The 19,791-nt window shown below is 41.5% G+C and overlaps 1 protein-coding gene across 2 annotated transcripts in view; it reads right to left on the bottom strand.

Moving 5' to 3' along the window:
• The window catches only part of RIMS1 (regulating synaptic membrane exocytosis 1), a 453,058-nt gene that overhangs the window by 193,145 nt on the left and 240,122 nt on the right, over positions 1 to 19,791 (bottom strand). The window contains exons 13-15 of one of the 2 annotated variants that reach the window (XM_063442984.1): positions 17,657 to 17,828; positions 413 to 566; positions 218 to 289 (exon numbers count right to left, since the gene is read on the bottom strand). In XM_063442984.1, coding sequence (XP_063299054.1) covers positions 218 to 289; positions 413 to 566; positions 17,657 to 17,828 — 398 coding nt within the window. The remainder of the gene's footprint in view (positions 1 to 217; positions 290 to 412; positions 567 to 17,656; positions 17,829 to 19,791) is intronic. The other variant, XM_063442985.1, reaches the window with a different exon arrangement.

Here is a 19,791-nt window from a genome sequence, read left to right as displayed (position 1 = left end):
TAGGTATGATGGCACTACGTACTCAGAAATTCAAAGATATTTTGGAAACACTACTGTTTTGGCTATAATATATTTTTTTATCAACATGAGTCTCTTGTTTGGCTAACGTTGTCTCCACAATACACTGAATCATCAAAATGAACATAATGTTGAAATCTGGATTAGTGATACAAAGCAGAAGCAAATAGATATAGGTCCATGCCATTTAATAACGCACCTAGAGGCACTGCTTCATTACCATCATCAACATCAATATCTGAGATGTCACTATCATTGACTGGTTGTGATCCTGGCAAACAGATACCGGTATACGTGGTCATTTTTGGAAACACAGACAGTATTTGTACACTATATTTACACAGTCATGGTTATCTCCTTGGAGTCATTACAAAGACCAATCTGACACACTTACTTTGTAATTTTTTGCTAGAACTCTCTCCATGTACATGTCTCCTTGGCATGAACGGTGATGGCTGAGGCAGAGGTAGTGAAGACTCATCATGTGTTTGTAGTTTATACCAGTGAGGTTCATCGTCTAATAGCGCAGTTTCTAGCTCTATCAGGATCTAAAAGGTAATTTACTTTGTCAGCTCGGACACCAACTTAGTGCCACTTAACATTTAAAAAAATTACAGCATCAAAGATAGTATTTCATTGTACCAAAAGCAAACGTAAATTTTCTTTAAAGTAATAGAAATAAAAATGTTGTTACAGTCTTGGACCAACATCAACCAGATTGAACCTCTTGTTGATTTAAACTAGGAAACATTCAAACGCCTAAATTATTACATTTTTACTGGTTATTGCAACAGTGAGAAAAAGTAAATTGTGGTATGCACAAAATATTATGAAAACTTTTTGTGAGAGCAGAGAATCCCATTTATCTGGCCATCACTTAAAAGGCAATGTGCTTTGATGCCGTAGTGTGATTTGTGGCTGCTACAGTAAAGTAGGCTGAACTGCAGTTAATAGTTCATGGCTGTTTAAGATAGTATCAAGCTACTCTCTTGAAGAATAGGCATAGTTTCCAGTTGATACATTTTTGCTATATCTGTTTAGAAATGAGGGTATAAAAATGGTAAGAAGGAACAGGGTAATAAAACAATAAGTAAGCAAGTTAAACAGTAAGATTGTTAAAAAGAATAAAAATGAGAAAATTATACAAGACACATTCATTAAAAATAGTATACACAAGTTATACCTTAGCATGTATCCAGATGTATATTATATCTAAGGTTCTGTTAGCATATGCTACTTTGTTTATAAGAAAAGGCATGCAAACATTGCTTAGTATAGATAGATGGGGCAACATTTGCATCAGTTCCTCTGTTGAAGCTATCGCACCACAAGAGCTATCTATGCCTGGCTCTGCCCTTGCCAAAATACAATAAGTAAGCAAGTTAAACAGTAAGATTGTTAGAAGAAGAAAACTGAGAAAATTAACACAGGACACATACATTAAAAATAGTATACACAAGTTATACCTTACCATGTACCCAGATGTATATTATATGTATATTATATCTACAGTTCTGTTAGCATTTGCTACTTTGTTTATAATAAAAGGCATGCAGACATCACTTAGTATAGATAAATGGGGCAAAATTTGCACAAGCCCCTCTGTTGAAGCTATCACACCACAAGAGCTATATAATAGGACTGGCTCTGCCCTTGCTAAATGTTTTAGAACCTGTCCCAAAGAACATAACAAAAACAAAACAGAATAATAGTTCCAGATCCCAATGAGACAAGGTCTGCAGTTAGCCTCTTCTGCCATCTAGGTGAGCATATGATGAAGTGAAAGGAGAAAATAAAACTTAATAAAAAAATAAATTTAAAAAAAACACACCACAGAGGAGTGGGCATGACAGAATTGCTAGCATTCATAAAATATAAAAAATGTAAAGAGCCCTCTTAAAGTGATATTGCCACCGTGCTTATTTTAAAAAGACCCACAAAGTAAAATGCTTGCGCGAAGTGGTAAAGGCTAAATGGACATATACTTTTTCTAAAAGTCTCCCTATGGGATGCTGCCATCTTTTTCCCGTCACCGTTCATAATGTTTCATCAGCAAGGAGTTTGGATCACTGTTGCACTCTTGCTAATGCATGAGAGCAAAGATCTTGCAAGACTGTGGGATCCTCCATATTCCATAAAATCTTGCTTACATTAAGTAGACACCTTTTCCTATAGCAGTCTGGTGGCTAGTTACAGCTACAGGGAAACCTCAAAAGCTGACAGCAGAAGATCCCAACAAATCCTGTATTTTGTCAACCTCTGCAATTGTCCAGTAGGACAACCAGGTCCCATGTTTTAGATATGATTTCTTTCCACTGCATCGATTGCTTCATAAATATTTTATTTGTATGCAAAACACAAAAAGTTAGTGCTCCTTTAATGAGTTGATAGATGGAAAGACGGACAGACAGACAACCAGATACGTAGAAAGATAGATTTGGTTATCACGGATCTGGATCAGGTTATCACAGCAAAATGTTCTACAACTTACTTGGTTGAAAATATTATTTATATGTTGGATTTGCAGTTTAGCCTCTTCACTATCAACTAGTACTTTCTGGTTCCAATACTATGAGAATAGTACTGATTTAAGACTTGGGGTACAAAGCTAGCATACAAATGTAGGAAAACAGGAGGATTGTGTATAGATTCCTGTTAGAGAGATAAATGTATTTCATTTTTTTTACACATATAACATACTCACACATCCTTAATTTGTAGTAATGCAGTCTCCTAAAATACCAATGTAAAATTATATATATATATATATATATATATATATATATATATATATATATATATATATATATATATATATATATCATTATGTGGCCATAATGCCCTTATAAAGTAGTGCAGTTACACTATATAATTGTCAGGAAGCATAGTAAATGTTTTAAGTTATGCTTGCTTAGTGGATGAGAGGTCTGCACTGCAAGCCAAAGCTATATCAAGGTATAGGCTGAATATTTCTTAGGGAATTCATTTTCTCTACTGTTTGAATTATTATCTTATTTTATTTTTATTATTTTATTTTTATTATTTTATTATTTATATAGTGCCAGCAAAATTCTGTAGCGCTGTACAACGGGTGGACTAACAGACACGTAATTGTAACCAAACAAATTGATGCTCAGGAACAGAGGGGTGCTAGAGGGAGTGGGGTATAGTGACACAAAGGGTATAAGTAGGGGTAATGAAATAGGTTGCTAGAAAAGTATTCACTGGGAATTTAGTAGCTTATTTTTGACAGTTGCAGCAATGGGGGGAGGAATGAAAATCCGCTAGCAGTTTAAATGATATGCTTTCCTGAAGAAGTGTGTTTTCAAAGATTTTTTGAAGGATTGGAGACTGGGTGAAAGTATTTTTTGCAGCGATTAAATCGCTGGATACTTTGGTCACAGCTGTTTAAACAGAGTGACGAGCACGGAATTCAGACTGAAGCGCGTCAAGCAGAGAGTTGGATTCAAGGAAGTCTGTCAATCTCGCATACACAACTCTCTCAAGGATCTGGGAGGCAAACGGCAGTAGCGATATAGGGCGGTAGTTCGATTGGGAGTTGGGTTCAAGGTTGGGCTTTTTCAGAATTGGCGTTATGGTTGCATGCTTGAAGGGTGAAGGTGAGAAACTTTAGGAAGAGGAAGAGCAAGAGAGGGAGACAGAGTGAGGAAGAGATATGAGGAAATAGGATCGAGGGAACAGGTGGTGGGGCGGGAGGACCGGAGCAGAGTGGAAACCTCCTCTGTTGTATTAGGTGCAAATGAGCATAGGACAGTGAAGTGAGTGGGGTTGGGTGAAGTATTGGAAGATATATTCCAATTGTAGAAATCTTCTCAGTGAAGTGAGCTGCAAAGTTTGTAGGAGCACAGCATCAATTTATAGTGGATGAAGCGAAGTGCAGAGTGAGAAGTTGGTAGGAAGGAGTACAAAGTATTTATTGTTTATAGTATATTTTTTTATACATTTATTTTATTTCTCTGTTTAATAAATTAATTTTAAGCTACTCACATCCATCTCTACCTTGCATTGTGGATCCGGTTGGGGGAATTGTCACCCCACAAAATTGACACATCTATTATCAATACTTAGAGCCAGTCTCCAAAAGGCTCTTTAGAAGGTGAGCACTGATCTTTTATATATATATTGTGCACCACTGTTAAAGTATAATCTGCACCAAGAAGTCTCTTCTATCTTTTTGTTTTGCTTGGATAAAAATCTACCTGCAGAAAGAAGGAAGGAACAAGCTCCACTCCTTAGGTGTTGTTGCCTACCTTAACCCCTTAAGGACCAAACTTCTGGAATAAAAGGGAATCATGACATGTCACACATGTCATGTGTCCTTAAGGGGTTAAAGGCACAGAGGCAGATGTGTTTAGAGCCTATATCCTCATAAAAGGCTCTTAAACATTTGAGTTTTTCTCTACTCACTAAGTTAAAAAACATTTTTTACCAATTGTTACCATATAATACTACTCTATATATTTTCCTTTTGCTTCTTTTACATGTATACCCCGTGTGTATTGTAAGGGGTAAGTGTACAACTTGCATTATATTATACCACCATTATAATTATAGACCTGCACTTTTTCCAAGTAGTGGGAAAGTTTTTATACTAACTCACTACTAGGTATTCGTTTTCTTTCTGAGACTTTCTCCAACAGCATTCAGCAATTCTTGAACATTTTTGGAGATATGAGGTCAGCGTGGTGTGCCAGGGTTGTAATTGGGAATGCTTGCTGTATTTAAATGTAGGAGGTGCCATGATGTCTAGTTGAAAGGAGAGAGTGGAGTTGTAGAGTGAGGTTGCAGACAGGGCCGGCGCTACCATAAGGCGGCCCAGGAGGCCGCCTTAGGGCGCACCGGCCCTGGGGGCGCAAAATCAGGCTGACCGGAAGGAGGGAAGCGCACTGCGCTCCCCTCCAACCGACGACCTAATGTAGCCTGGCCGAGCGCCCGGTTCTGCGAGGGAGCACTCTCCCATGTGTGCATCCTCTTCAGCTCCCTCGCGCGCCGCATACTGATACCGGAGCCGGAAGATGACGTCATCTTCCGGCGCCGGCATCCCTACACGGTGCGCGAGGGAGCTGAAGAGGAAGAACACATGGGAGAGTGCTCCCTCGCGCCCGCCCGGGAGCCAGCCAGCCACCCACCCACCCAGGGAGCCAGCCAGCCACCAAGGGAGCCAGCCAGCCACCAAGGGAGCCAGCCAGGGAGCCAGCCCAGGAGCCCAGCAGCCCCACTGGACCCCAGGGAATCCCTTCAGCACTCCAAAAGGTAAGGAGGCTGGGGGATTAAATTAAAAAAAAAAAAAAACATGTGTTAGTGTGTGTGTGTGTGTCTGCTAGTGTCAGTGTGTGTGTGTCTGCTAGTGAGTATCAGTGTGTGTGTCTGCTAGTGTCAGTGAGTGTCTCTGCTAGTGAGTGTCAGTGTGTGTGTCTGCTAGTGAGTGTCAGTGTGTGTGTGTGTCTGCTAGTGTCAGTGAGTGTCTCTGCTAGTGAGTGTCAGTGAGTGTGTCTGATAGTGTCAGTGAGTGTCTCTGCTAGTGAGTGTCAGTGTGTGTGTCTGCTAGTGAGTGTCAGTGTGTGTGTCTGCTAGTGAGTGTCAGTGTGTGTGTGTCTGCTAGTGTCAGTGAGTGTCCCTGCTAGTGAGTGTCAGTGAGTGTGTCTGCTAGTGAGTGTCAGTGTGTGTGTGTGTCTGCTAGTGTCAGTGAGTGTCTCTGCTAGTGAGTGTCAGTGAGTGTGTCTGCTAGTGAGTGTCAGTGTGTGTGTCTGCTAGTGAGTGTCAGTGTGTGTGTGTCTGCTAGTGTCAATGAGTGTCTCTGCTAGTGAGTGTCAGTGAGTGTGTCTGCTAGTGAGTGTCAGTGTGTGTGTCTGCTAGTGTCAGTGAGTGTCTCTGCTAGTGAGTGTCAGTGAGTGTGTCTGCTAGTGTCAGTGTGTGTGTCTGCTAGTGAGTGTCAGTGTGTGTGTGTCTGCTAGTGTCAGTGAGTGTCTCTGCTAGTGAGTGTCAGTGAGTGTGTCTGCTAGTGAGTGTCAGTGTGTGTGTGTCTGCTAGTGTCAGTGAGTGTCTCTGCTAGTGAGTGTCAGTGAGTGTGTCTGCTAGTGAGTGTCAGTGAGTGTGTCTGCTAGTGAGTGTCAGTGAGTGTGTCTGCTAGTGAGTGTCAGTGAGTGTGTCTGCTAGTGAGTGTCAGTGAGTGTGTCTGCTAGTAAGTGTCAGTGAGTGTGTCTGCTAGTGTCAGTGTGTGTGTGTCTGCTAGTGTGTCAGTGTGTGTGTCTGCTAGTGTCAGTGAGTGTGTCTGTTAGTGTCAGTGTGTGTGTCTGCTAGTGTGTCAGTGAGTGTGTGCTAGTGAGTGTCAGTGAGTGTGTCTGCTAGTGAGTGTCAGTGAGTGTGTTACTGTGTGTCTCTTACAGAGTGTGTTTGTGTGTGTATTAGTGAGTCTGTTTGATGTCTGTTAGTGAGTGTGTGTTTGTCAGTGAGAGTGTATGTTTTGTAAGTGAGTGTGTGTGTATGTCTGTCGCTGAGTGTGTCTGTCAGTAAATGTGTGTGTCTGTTAGCTGGTGTGTATGCATCTGTTCGTGAGAGTGTGTGTGTGTCTTCAGCACTTACCTTTCTCTAGCGCCGGACTCCCTTGGCGCTGGGGATCCCTCCGCCTCTCAGCTCCGAATGCTCTTGCCGCGCACGCATTCAAACCGCCCATAGGAAAGCATTACTCAATGCTTTCCTATGGACGTTCAGTGTTTTAGAATAGCGGAAGCTCCTCTAGCGGCTGTCAGTGAGACATCCACTAGAGGCTGGATTAACCCTCGGTGAAACATAGCAGTTTCTCTGAAACTGCTATGTTTTCAGCTGCAGGGTTAAAACTAGAGGGACCTGACACCCAGACCACTTCATTGAGCTGATGTGATCTGGGTGTCTGTAGTGGTCCTTTAAGTGTGTGTGCATCTGCATGCACTGGCGTACATACCGCGGTCGCAGGGGTCACAGCCCTGCAACCCCTGCGACCAGGTGCCCGCCGCCATGTGTTGGAGGGGGCGAGGATATGAATGACATCATATCCCTGCTCCCTGTGTACCACACAGCTCAGCTGGCGCCCTGTGATGGGGCTGGGCTGCAGGACAGGACTCCAAGGAGCCAGACAGCATGCATCCAGGGGACAAGATTGAACTGATGTAAGTATGTAATTGTGTATGTCTCTGTATGTATGTATGTATGTATGTCTCTGTATGTATGTATGTATGCATGTAGGTCTCTGTATGCCTGTATGTCTTTGTATGTATGTTTCTGTATGCCTGTATGTCTCTGTATGCCTGTATGTCTCTGTATGCCTGTATGTCTCTGTATGCCTGTATGTCTCTGTACAAAATGTATGTGTCTGTATGTTTCTGTATGCCTGTATGTACAAATGTATGTGTCCGTATGCCTGTATGTCAATGTATGTACAAATGTATGTGTCTGTATGCCTGTATGTCTTTGTACGTATGTGTCTGTATGCCTGTATGTCTCTGTATACCTGTATATATGTATGTGTCTGTATGACGGTATGTCTCTGTATGCGTGTATGTCTTTGTATGCCTGTATGTATGTATGTGTCTGTATGCCTGGATGTCTCTGTATGTTTCTGTATGTCTATGTATGTATGTATGTATGTATGTGTCTGTATGACGGTATGCCTCTGTATGTATGTCTTTATATGCCTGCATGTCTCTGTATGCATGTATGTCTCTGTCTGTAGTATAAGTGATAGGATATTTTAGGGATTCTGCTGGTGTACCTAGAATAGAGGATAAAACATAGTGCAAATATTGTTTGATACTCAAAGATAATGTACTGATATATATGCACTCACAAATTCCAAATGGTTTAGCGTTTAAAGGGTGCCTCCCCACGATATGGATGGGGGGTGTCAATCAGTGTCCCTCCTCGAGTGGTAGCCAATGGGGTATCAGGGTCAGCAAGATGATCCAAACAAACTCCGACCAAAAGAATCCTTCCAGGGCAATTTTTTCACTCATAAAATCAGGAGGTGTACAAAATAAATAAAAACAAATATAAAATAGAACAGGTCACCGGTCCTACGCGTTTCGTCCTTGTGCAAAAGGACTTCCTCAGGGACCTTTTTAGTAAAACCAGCAGTAACATGTACAATGGCTGACAATGGCATCCTAAAAAACGCTAACACATAAAATCTTATATAGGGCTAGTCCCTCCAAGTCATTGGTGGAATAGTGGGTGTCTTCTTTCTTCTAAATTTCATTTGTTGCCCGGTATCTTTCTTCAGGTGTAGGTTTTTACCGAAGATTTCAGCTCCCTCTCGTGTAGTTTTCTATCATTTCCGCATACGTCACGCGTTGCGTTCTGGTCACGTGACCCGTATGCGTTCCACACTCGAAAAAATAACATGGCCGTGCGTTCTACCATAAAAAGGAATAAGTCCGTTTATTACTTGTGCATATTGATGGTGCTTGAGAATCTAAACGAAAGGGCTGTTAAATATTGCGCACAAAATACCCATAATACTGGTAAAATCATTAATATATCCTCTATATCTCATAACATAAATTGAAAACAAAATTAAAATTGAATGCAACAACTTCCTATCCAAGTGTGCATACAAATATAATTCTAAAGCTATATATCACAAATTCTTATATCACATACCATTAGTAATTATCCCAAATAGTTTTTGTGAATTCTTATAATACCTTAAACCAATAATTAATGTGAATATATAACTATAATTTTAATTTTTAAAGTGACATATCCTTAATTGCACATGCATATTGTGTTCAACATAATCTATTGCTCTTGCCTAGTCACAAGACTAGTGTACTCAAATCTCAGAAGTGACTTATCCATATAAAAAGAGAATGTGTATATCTCTCTCTTTAACTTAATTAATCCAAAAAACAAATGATGTCCATATCTACATTCAGTCCCCTTGGTGTGAGGGTACCATATACCAGCTCCACCACTGGGAAGGAGTTTCATATTAAGTCGGGGATTGGCTGCTGCTCGGACTTTGTGGTATATTTGCTTCAGTGTCCATGTGGCAGTCAGTATGTTGGACGCACAAAGAGGTGTTTAAAAGTGAGGCTTCTTGAACACATTAACAACATCAAGAAAAAACTTGAAACCCACTCTGTTCCTCTCCATTGTAACTGTTGTCCACAATTCTTTTTAAAAGGTTTACGTTGCATGGGGATGGAACAAATTCAACCACACTGGAGAGGGGGGAATAGGGAAAAGCGTTTGGCTCAAAGAGAGTCATACTGGATCCACAGATTGGGTACCCTCACACCAAGGGGACTGAATGTAGATATGGACATCATTTGTTTTTTGGATTAATTAAGCTAAAGAGAGAGATATACACATTCTCTTTTTATATGGATAAGTCACTTCTGAGATTTGAGTACACTAGTCTTGTGACTAGGCAAGAGCAATAGATTATGTTGAACACAATATGCATGTGCAATTAAGGATATGTCACTTTAAAAATTAAAATTATAGTTATATATTCACATTAATTATTGGTTTAAGGTATTATAAGAATTCACAAAAACTATTTGGGATAATTCGGGATTATTCTAGCTCCTAGTGACCGAATAATCTAAATTTTATTAAAGACAGGAGGCGAATATTTGCTTATCTTTCTTTACTGAAACTCCCAGCAGCAAAGAAACAGTTAACAGCAGTGTAAAAAAGTTTAACCAATCAGAGTGCATCACAGCAATATAAACTGTCATCAGGCTCCTCCCAATTCCTCTTTCTTGATGTAGCCGATCAGCTGTAGAGTCAACCATGTAAAAGTAGTCATTAAAACGATGAACAGGTAACGGTGAAGGTATCTTTAAGGATGAAGGTAGTGATCAACCCGCAGGTAGAGTCAAGGCAGAAGGCAAGCGATCTTCACACTAGGAGGAAGGAGAAATATCGTGAAAGTATGGTCTCTTTGGCAAAAGAAAACCAAATAAATGCAGTGAACTGACTTCCAATTTAGTGCAAGCTCTAACTATGGTAATAACAGAGTGGTATAACAGTAAATGACCATCTAGAATTTGATGAACTAAATATAATATAAAAAACGGGTTATAATAATAACGACCTAATGAGTCTAGGTTAGCGAAAGACAGGATGTAAGTCATAGTTAGAAATTGGAGGTAGTACAGGATACTTACCTAGAAGGGTGGGAAGAGAAAACTAGGGTGGGAAAATATTCGCCTCCTGTCTTTAATAAAATTTAGATTATTCGGTCACTAGGAGCTAGAATAATCCCGAATTTTATGGCAAGACAGGAGGCTTCATATTTGCTATTTTAACGCACAGATAGTAAGGACAGAGAAACGTGAGGAGAGTGTCTAAAATAAAAGGTACGGAAGGTGGATTCTCTAGACCAATCAGCGGAGGATAGAATTTCCGCTAAGGAACCTCCAGCTAAGAGTGCTGAAGAGGCGGCTGCGCCTCTAACCGAGTGAGCCCCGAAAGATGCATCAATGCCAGCCAGGGCTAGGAGCCATTTGATCCAGCGTGCAATGGTAGGGCACGAAACTGGTTTGTGAGGCCGTACATAGGATACCAGGAGGGGCCCGGTAGGTGCTCTGAGAAGGGTAGTGCGAGCGATATAGTGTCTTATGCACCGGGCTACGCATAGGAGTGGTCTCTCCGAGAAGTAAGGGTAGCTCACGGTAGATGAGTTGGTCTTAGTGCGTCTAGTGATGTGAAAGTGTACCCCCTCTGGTGTGAAATCGAGGGCGTGAAAGTCGAAAGCCCTGATGTCGGAAACTCTTCGGAAGGAGACCAAGCAGAGGAGGAGAGCTAATTTGGCTGATAATTGGCGTAGGGAAAGCGCTTCGTTGTCCGGCCAAGCTTCCAAGAACGTGAGCATGACGGCAACGTCCCAGAATTGATTATATTTGGGATTCGGGGGTCTAGCGATGCGGATGCCCCGCAAAAGTCTGCAGACAGACGGGTGTTTGCCCACCGAAGATCCTTCTATAGGAACGTGCGCTGCAGAAATAGCAGACCGAAACACGTTAATGGTCCGGTAGGATTTACCCTGGTCGAATAAAGACGACAGGAAGTTAATAATATTAATTATAGGTGTTGAAAAGGGATCAAGGTTCCTTTCCAAGCACCAGCAACTCCATAGGCGCCATGCAGAGATGTAAGAGCGTCTGGTTCCTGGGGCCCATGAGTCCCAAAGGAGTCCCTGAGCAGTTGTCGAAAGGCCTGAGACATTCCACGATCCCCTGAAATGGTCCAAGCCACTAGTTGGAGATGGTCTTGGATCGCCAATGGGTGAAAGTTGCCTATCGAGTCTCTGAGGAGGTCGTGGGTGCAGGGTAGTAGCAGGGGAAAGTCCACTGACATTTCCAGTAGGTAAGGGTACCATGGTTGGGCCCGCCATAGCGGGGTCACTAGAGTTATCTTGACACCTTGAGTTCTGAGAAGTTGTAGCGTGCGTGGAATCATGGAGAATGGAGGGAACGCATATGCCCCTGACATCGGCCACTTCTGTAGGAAGGCATCGACTGCAAGGCACGCTGGGTCCGGTAACCAGCTGTAAAAAGCGTCCGTCTGCCTGTTGAGGCGAGCCGATGGTGCGGCTAGATCCCGTAGGCGAAGGTGTGGTGATATCAGTAACTTCCGAATGTCTCTTTTTATGGATTTTATTCTGGGTGCCGGAAGTTGAAGGACTGCTTGAACGGAGTCTATCTGGAATCCCAGGAATTGTATCGTCTGGGACGGTGTTAGAGATGATTTCTGGTGATTGATCACGAAGCCAAGATTCTGCAATAGGGCGGAGGTCATGTTTGTATGATGGAGGAGGGTTTCCTGGTCCTGTGCCATGAGAAGGATATCGTCCAGATAGAGTATGGAGCGGATTCCTTGGGACCGCAGTAAGGCCATCACTGGTTTCATTAGTTTGGTAAAGCACCAGGGTGCGGAAGATAGGCCAAAGGGGAGGCAGGTGAACTGCCATAGTGTCTGTTCCCAACGAAACTGAAGGAGGCAGCGGTGTGCTGGTGTTACCGGCACCGTGAGGTATGCATCCTTTAGGTCGAAGCGAGAGAACCAATCTCCCTCGGAGAGTAGGTCTCTCAATAAATGGATCCCTTCCATTTTGAAGTGACGGTATACGATGAAATTGTTCAGATCTTTCAGGTTGATGACTGGTCGTAGACCCCCTGATTTTTTCTTTACCAGAAACATGTTGCTTACGAAGACCTGTGGGCCCACAACTCGTTCGATCGCACCTTTGGTGCATAGATCGTTGAGTTCGCTCCGTAGAGTCGACTCGTCTAGCAAAGACATTTTTATTGGGGTAGGAAGGGAATTTTGAATTGGTTCGACTGAAAAATCCAGGTGGAACCCGGACACCGTTTGAAGGATCCAAGGATCCTGAGTTAGTTGAGACCACTGTTGGGAAAAAAGGGTTAACCGGCCTGCAATAGGAATAAGAGAATAAGGAAGGTCCATTACCTGTAGCAGAGCGACCGCGTAGGGAAGCGGGTCCACGTCCTCGGATTGTTCCGCGAGAGGGAAAAAATTGTCTGTGTTGGAATCGGGTATTGCCCGAATTCCAGGTGTCTGAAGGTCGAGGCCTGTAGCCTGTGAAGGCGGCTCTGCCAGTCGCTCGGCCTCTATAGCGACCAGCTCTTCCAGAAAAACGCTGAGAGCGAAATACCTTGCGAATAGAGGATTGTGCCTTTGTCAGTGTTGTAAAAACAGAGACGTGTTTACTTAGTTCTTTTATGAACTTGTCTCCAAATAACATGCCTTGAGCTTCTGGACCAAGTTCTTTGGTGCCTAGTTCGGCAAGTTTAGCATCAATTTTATAAAGGACGGCTTTCCGCCGCTCTGTTGATATTGCCACATTGGCATTGCCTAAAAGGCATAAGGCCCTTTGTGCCCACTCTCGCACCATATGTGCGTCAAATGTGCCACCTGATAAAGCCTCGTCTGCAATAATGAAGATTTGTGTGAGCGGGCCCGCCACATCCATCAACTTGTCTTGAGCAGTTTTAAGACCCTGTTCTAGACCTTTTCGGGGGTCTTTCCCTGACTTGGTTAGAAAGGTCACAAGGAAGGGGTCAAATTCTGGTGTATTGGCCACCTTGTCTGGGATGGTGGGGCGTGGGCATTCAGCCCTTAATTTGGCTCTTACCTCTTTTTCTAAAGGCCGACGGAGCCACATTCTACAGTATTTGGCAATGTGGTCTGGGGGTGTCCATTCGGCCGATCTAGGGTGCTTAATGCACCTGGGGTCAAATAGAGGGCGTCCAGAGGTGTCAAATAAGGTATCTATGGGGTCAGACTCCGATTGGAGTTCCTCTAGAGGTATGAGGGGTTCATTAGTTGCAGAATCGGATGGATAAAGGTCTCGGAATGTCTTATGAGGCGGAGCCTCAGTATCAGAGTGTTCTGCGTAGTATTCGTCTAATGCTTGGAGGTTAAAATCAGAGGTAGAACCCTCAAATGCGTCAAATTTATCATGTTTGGGTTTTGAATAGGGCACTTTAGGGTGTTTAGCGGGCGCTTTGCCTTTACCGGCGGTGGCGCTATCGCCCTTCCAAGGGCGTTTGCGAGGGGCTCCTTCATGTTCCGAAGTGTGAGAATCTTCGGAATCTGAGAGTTGGGTAAAGGCCGCCGTAGGGGCTGGTATTGTCTGCTCGCTGAAAGCCGCTAAAGCTTTAGGAATGGATTCAGTGATGGCATTGAATAGCCAAGCCTTAAGTTCGGCAGAAACTGCTGGTTCTGGCACATCAGACATAATGTCAATAACAGTGGGGTCACCACAAAGAGAATAATATAATATACAATAAATATATATAGTTTAAAATTATTATTTTTTTTTTTTTTTTAATTTTTATTATTTTTAATTATTTTTAATTTTGGTATGCAGACAAACTAATTACAATGAGGCGGTGGACTTATACAGAAAAGTAATTTTTGTAACAGTGGGGTTCATCCACAATACATCAATGGGGTTCACCCAGAGAGGAAGGACAATGAAATGTCCAAAATCAAATAACAGGTATGTGCCTGTGTCATCAAATAGGGATTACCCTGTATAGAGGCAGAAAAAGGGGGTCACCCTTGAAGGAAGGCTAGAGGGGGTCACCCTCTGAATAAAGGCTTGAGGGGTTCACCCTCAGTATCAAGCAAGGATTTTTTTAAGTTGAAAAAACCTGTCAAGAAAAGGGGAAATTTTGAGTATGTATCCTTAATGATTTAAAATAAAAAGGTCTGGGGCTTTAAGGGATAAAAAGTACTTACCGAACAGCTGGGTCGTTGTTCTGCAGTGGGAGCTGAAATGCGAGTGAACCGCCGCGCATAAAATTTCCGCAAGATGGCGCTGAGAGGAAGCCCGGGAAAAGGTAAATAGAAATGGCCGCAGAAAGAAAAGGGCGGGAAACGTCTCTATGGAGACGCAAGGCAACACACGAAGTGTGTGAGGGAAAAAAACTGAGCGGAGCGGACCGGCAAAATGCCGGGCGCTTGCGGGGAAAGTGTGTCAGTTAAACAAAGAGTATAAGAATACAAGTATGGTAGAAAAAATAAGAGAGGCAATTGTGTTTATAGGTTGACTGGGGAGTCAGCCCATGTCACCTAAGCAGTGTGTAAAAGCACAGAAAGGCTGAGAAAATACTAGAATAAGTAAATGAATAAATATATATAATATTAAAGTAATATACTCATATAAATATATATAAAAATTGAGCATAAATAGGAGTATAATTAGAATAGACTCACCTGGGAGGCTAAGCAGCAAAGAAAGAGGAATTGGGAGGAGCCTGATGACAGTTTATATTGCTGTGATGCACTCTGATTGGTTAAACTTTTTTACACTGCTGTTAACTGTTTCTTTGCTGCTGGGAGTTTCAGTAAAGAAAGATAAGCAAATATGAAGCCTCCTGTCTTGCCATAAAATTACTAATGGTATGTGATATAAGAATTTGTGATATATAGCTTTAGAATTATATTTGTATGCACACTTGGATAGGAAGTTGTTGCATTCAATTTTAATTTTGTTTTCAATTTATGTTATGAGATATAGAGGATATATTAATGATTTTACCAGTATTATGGGTATTTTGTGCGCAATATTTAACAGCCCTTTCGTTTAGATTCTCAAGCACCATCAATATGCACAAGTAATAAACGGACTTATTCCTTTTTATGGTGGAACGCACGGCCATGTTATTTTTTCGAGTGTGGAACGCATACGGGTCACGTGACCAGAACGCAACGCGTGACGTATGCGGAAATGATAGAAAACTACACGAGAGGGAGCTGAAATCTTCGGTAAAAACCTACACCTGAAGAAAGATACCGGGCAACGAATGAAATTTAGAAGAAAGAAGACACCCACTATTCCACCAATGACTTGGAGGGACTAGCCCTATATAAGATTTTATGTGTTAGCGTTTTTTAGGATGCCATTGTCAGCCATTGTACATGTTACTGCTGGTTTTACTAAAAAGGTCCCTGAGGAAGTCCTTTTGCACAAGGACGAAACGCGTAGGACCGGTGACCTGTTCTATTTTATATTTGTTTTTATTTATTTTGTACACCTCCTGATTTTATGAGTGAAAAAATTGCCTTGGAAGGATTCTTTTGGTCGGAGTTTGTTTGGATCATCTTGCTGACCCTGATTCCCCATTGGCTACCACTCGAGGAGGGACACTGATTGACACCCCCCATCCATATCATGGGGAGGCACCCTTTAAACGCTAAACCATTTGGAATTTGTGAGTGCATATATATCAGTACATTATCTTTGAGTATCAAACAATATTTGCACTATGTTTTATCCTCTATTCTAGGTACACCAGCAGAATCCCTAAAATATCCTATCACTTATACTATTCTACTAAACGGTTATCAACTGGGAAATAACCTTGGGAGCTGTGTACCCAGAAGTTAAGTTTTTTTCAATCACTTTGTTACACGGGTGATTTTGTTTGAATGTCTCTGTCTGTGTCTGTATGTCTCTGTATGATTATTTCTGTGTTTGTATGAACCTTATTTTAAACGAGGGTGGGGGGCACCAAAATGCATCTTCGCCTGTGTAACTAAAAATCCTAGCACCGGTCCTGGTTGCAGAGTTAGGGCAAGTGAGATTTGAGATGGGTAAACGGAGAGTTTGGAGTTTGGATCTCAATTTGTAACCAAAAAGTTAGATGGGTAAAGTTTTTTTTTGTATATTAAATTTTGTTTTGCAGTTCTTATCAGTTCAAAATCAAAGTAAAAATACAGGCTATCTAAATATCTAAATAAAAATCAGATGACAGGTCCACTCTAATATAGTGAATGACTTTCATTTCTAACACCTTCATAACTTCATAAATGACTGGATAGTAAAGAGTACAAGGGATTTACTTAAAGTGACACTGTAGGCACCCAGACCACTTCTGCCCATTGGAGTGGTCTGGGTGCCAACTCCCACTACCCTTAACCCTGCAAGTGTAATTATTGCAGTTTTTTATAAACTGCAATAATTACCTTGCAGGGTTAAGTCCTCCCCTAGTGGCTGTCTATCGCCCACCGGCCAACGTAGGCAGAAGGTGGAGCGGCGGGGGAGGAGCAGGCAGCGACGTGGGACATGTTGCTGCCTCAGGTAGCCTCCCAGAGTAACCTCTCCTAAAGGGCAGCACTTTACTCTTCCCTCCAGCTCTGCTTCACTCCCAACTTATTTGATTGCTATTTCCTGTCCTAATGTGTTTTATACCCCACCTCCTATAGACTGTAAGCTCATTTGAGCAGGGTCCTCTTCAAACTATCGTTCATGTTAGTTTTCTTGTAATTGTCCTATTTATCCCCCCTCTCATAATATTGTAGAGAACTACAGAATCTGTTGGCATAATATAAATGGCAATAATAATAATAATAATAATAATTTAAATTGAAAAGCCTGTAGGGACAGGAGATAGACACCTGAACCACCACATTAAGCTGTAGTTGCTGGTGACTTTAGTGTTCCTTTAAGTATGTAACACAAAACATTGTGTTAAAGACGTTTATGTCATTGGTTTAAAGAGAATCTCTGGGCAGCATAACCACTTGATGCCAGCTTAGTTTTTGGGGTTTTACTGTTAACTCCAAAGTCTTCTCTCCAGCTCTTTTTAGTGCTCAAAAAATCTTGAGAAACTTACATATTTTCTCAAGCCATTTTTATGTATGGGGAGCCAGTTATTGGCTTAGAGCAGGGGTCCTCAATCTCCCCCCCCCCCCCCCCAGATGTTGCTGAACTACAACTCCCATGATTCTTTGAATTACATAGATAGCCAGAGAATCATTGGAGTTGTAGTTCAGCAACATCTGGGGGCCGGAGTTTGAGGACCCCTGGCTTAGAGCATCATCTGACCCTCTCAGCTAAGGTTTCCTGTTTTGAAGAATCTCAGAAAAGCAGAAGTAGAGGGGAAATCCCTATAAGTAAGCCACAGTAAGGGACCTCCTGGAACCATATCAACTTATTTCAATTAAATTGTTATATTTTCTGGAATGTTTCTTAAAACAATATTTTCCGTTTACAAATAATTTTAATACCATTTCTGTGTCCATTTGCACTATATTCTTTAAAAAAAGAGGTTAGATTTGACATGCTGTGATTGTACAGTGTTATAGGGGTTAATTTTACCTCGCCAAGAAACTCGCTTTCTTCCTCTTGCACTCTTGGCTGGTCCCATACTGTTATTTCTAACATTCGTTCTCTAAAGTCTCTGCGATGCACATGGGTATATACAAATGTCTGGTTCCATTTTGGTTCCAAGCTTTTCTTCACTGTTTTGGTCCTCCTTTTACTTTTGTCACTGCATGAAATAGAATGTTGAAAGCAGTTAAATACTGCCATCTAGTGATGATTCGGATAAAATTATTTAATACATAATTTTCCTTGACAGTGGTACCTGGAGCAAAGACTACCAACAAATTAATATACAGCAAATACTAAAATAAATAACTAAAAAAATAAAATAAAAATAAAATGTTTGTTAATGATGCCCTCTGTCAGAAAGAATTTTAAAAAATACATTATATCCTATTAATGTATAATTTCTTATATGTATGTTTTTTAATAAATGTAGCAAATACTGACATTGTCTCGCTAATTTCTTTCAAATGTCTAGTTCTCTAAACGAAAGCTGTAAATTATATTTGTAATATTGGAAAATTCCTATTGTCTCTATATAGTGTCTATGCACTTAACTGAGAAATCAAGGTGAACTCAAACTGAATTTAAAATTTAAGCCAATGTAGTTGAATTGGAACATAGCTGACTTGGAAAATTCTCCCTTCAACTATTCTGGCATTAAATTTAAAATTCACTATGAATTCACTTCTAATTACTATAAATAATCCTGATAAAATAAATGTAGTTCGGCAAGCTGGGGTGGAATGGTCCTTTAACTATCAAAGTATCAGATTGGAAATCAATGAGTTCACATAAAATCACATGTAATAGTGTGACACATTGCATTGCGTATAATTGTTGGCAGATCCCTGTGTTCAGAATAAACTGTTATGACAGAAGAAATCTGATACTATCAATTCCAAAGATCTTTCCGAACCAATGAATGGTTTTGTGTTTTACAGGTCCACGGGAGCTGTAATCTGATATAAACTGGAGATCCGTTATTTGAATACCAAGCCAAATAACAAGAGAAATTCATGTTAAATGAAAAATATATACCCAATTTGGATGTTAAACCTAATTACATTTTTTTCAGAGACCCAGTTTATGGTATCTACATAACTTCCCAGATCAGAAATAAAACAAATATAACTGGCAGATGTAATTTGAGGTAGAGTTGGTGCTAAGGCTGTAAGTTACAAGTACACAGTTTGCTTTTATATAGTGAATCAACAAATATCTAAGACATGCCAATGGCTTTTAACCATATGCGTGCCAGAGACCTGATCAGCACATTGCAAAGCAAGGTGTGTGCACACCCCTGGTCAGAACAGGCAGGTCAATAGGTACATGATTTTGAATTTTAAAAAAAAATCTAATCGTGTCAAACATTTGGAGTATTTTTGAATGTCCCATTCTCTTGGGCAGAGACCTCACAGTTGTTTTCCATATATCTACAGATCTATTTTGATTAAAAGGTCATAACCTCTCATTGAGTCTGGGGTTGAGCACCAAGGTCTGCACGCTGAGGGGGGCCATAGGGCTCCCTATGCACTTAGGGACACCTGATGGGCATGTGTCTTCAGGGGCCCAGTAGTGCACTGCAGAACTTTGACAGTACAAACGGGCCACTTTAATAATGGCAGCACTGGGAGGAAGTGAGAATGTTGTCACTTTCATCCAGTTGGAGAAGCAGAATGGAGGGATGCTTGGACTGGGAGAGTCTCTGACTCCCAACAGCCTCCACCAGCAGATTGGACCCCAAGAAAGCCACCGTCCTACACCTAAAAGGTAGGAAACAGGAGGTTGGTTACATTGTGTGTGTGTGTGCACCTATATGACTGTGTATCTACATGTGTATCTGTGTGTCTGTGTATTTGTATGTATGTCAGTGTGTGCACCTGTGTGTCTGTGTATCTATATGTGTCAGTGTGTGCACCTGTGTATCTGTCTATGTCTGTGTATTTGTGTAAGTGTGTGTGTTTGGATCTGTATGCGTGTCAGTTCTTGTATCTGTATGAGTATCATTGTGTGTATCTGTATGTCAGTGCATCTGAATGTGTGCAGTCATGTGTACCTGTGTGTCTTTGTTAGTATATGTATGTCTGTGTATCTGTATGTGTGTCATTCTGTGTACCTGTATG

Source organism: Pelobates fuscus, chromosome 2 (genome assembly GCF_036172605.1).
Source record: "Pelobates fuscus isolate aPelFus1 chromosome 2, aPelFus1.pri, whole genome shotgun sequence".
NCBI lineage: Eukaryota > Metazoa > Chordata > Amphibia > Anura > Pelobatidae > Pelobates > Pelobates fuscus.
This window is presented reverse-complemented; position numbering and strand designations above follow the sequence as displayed.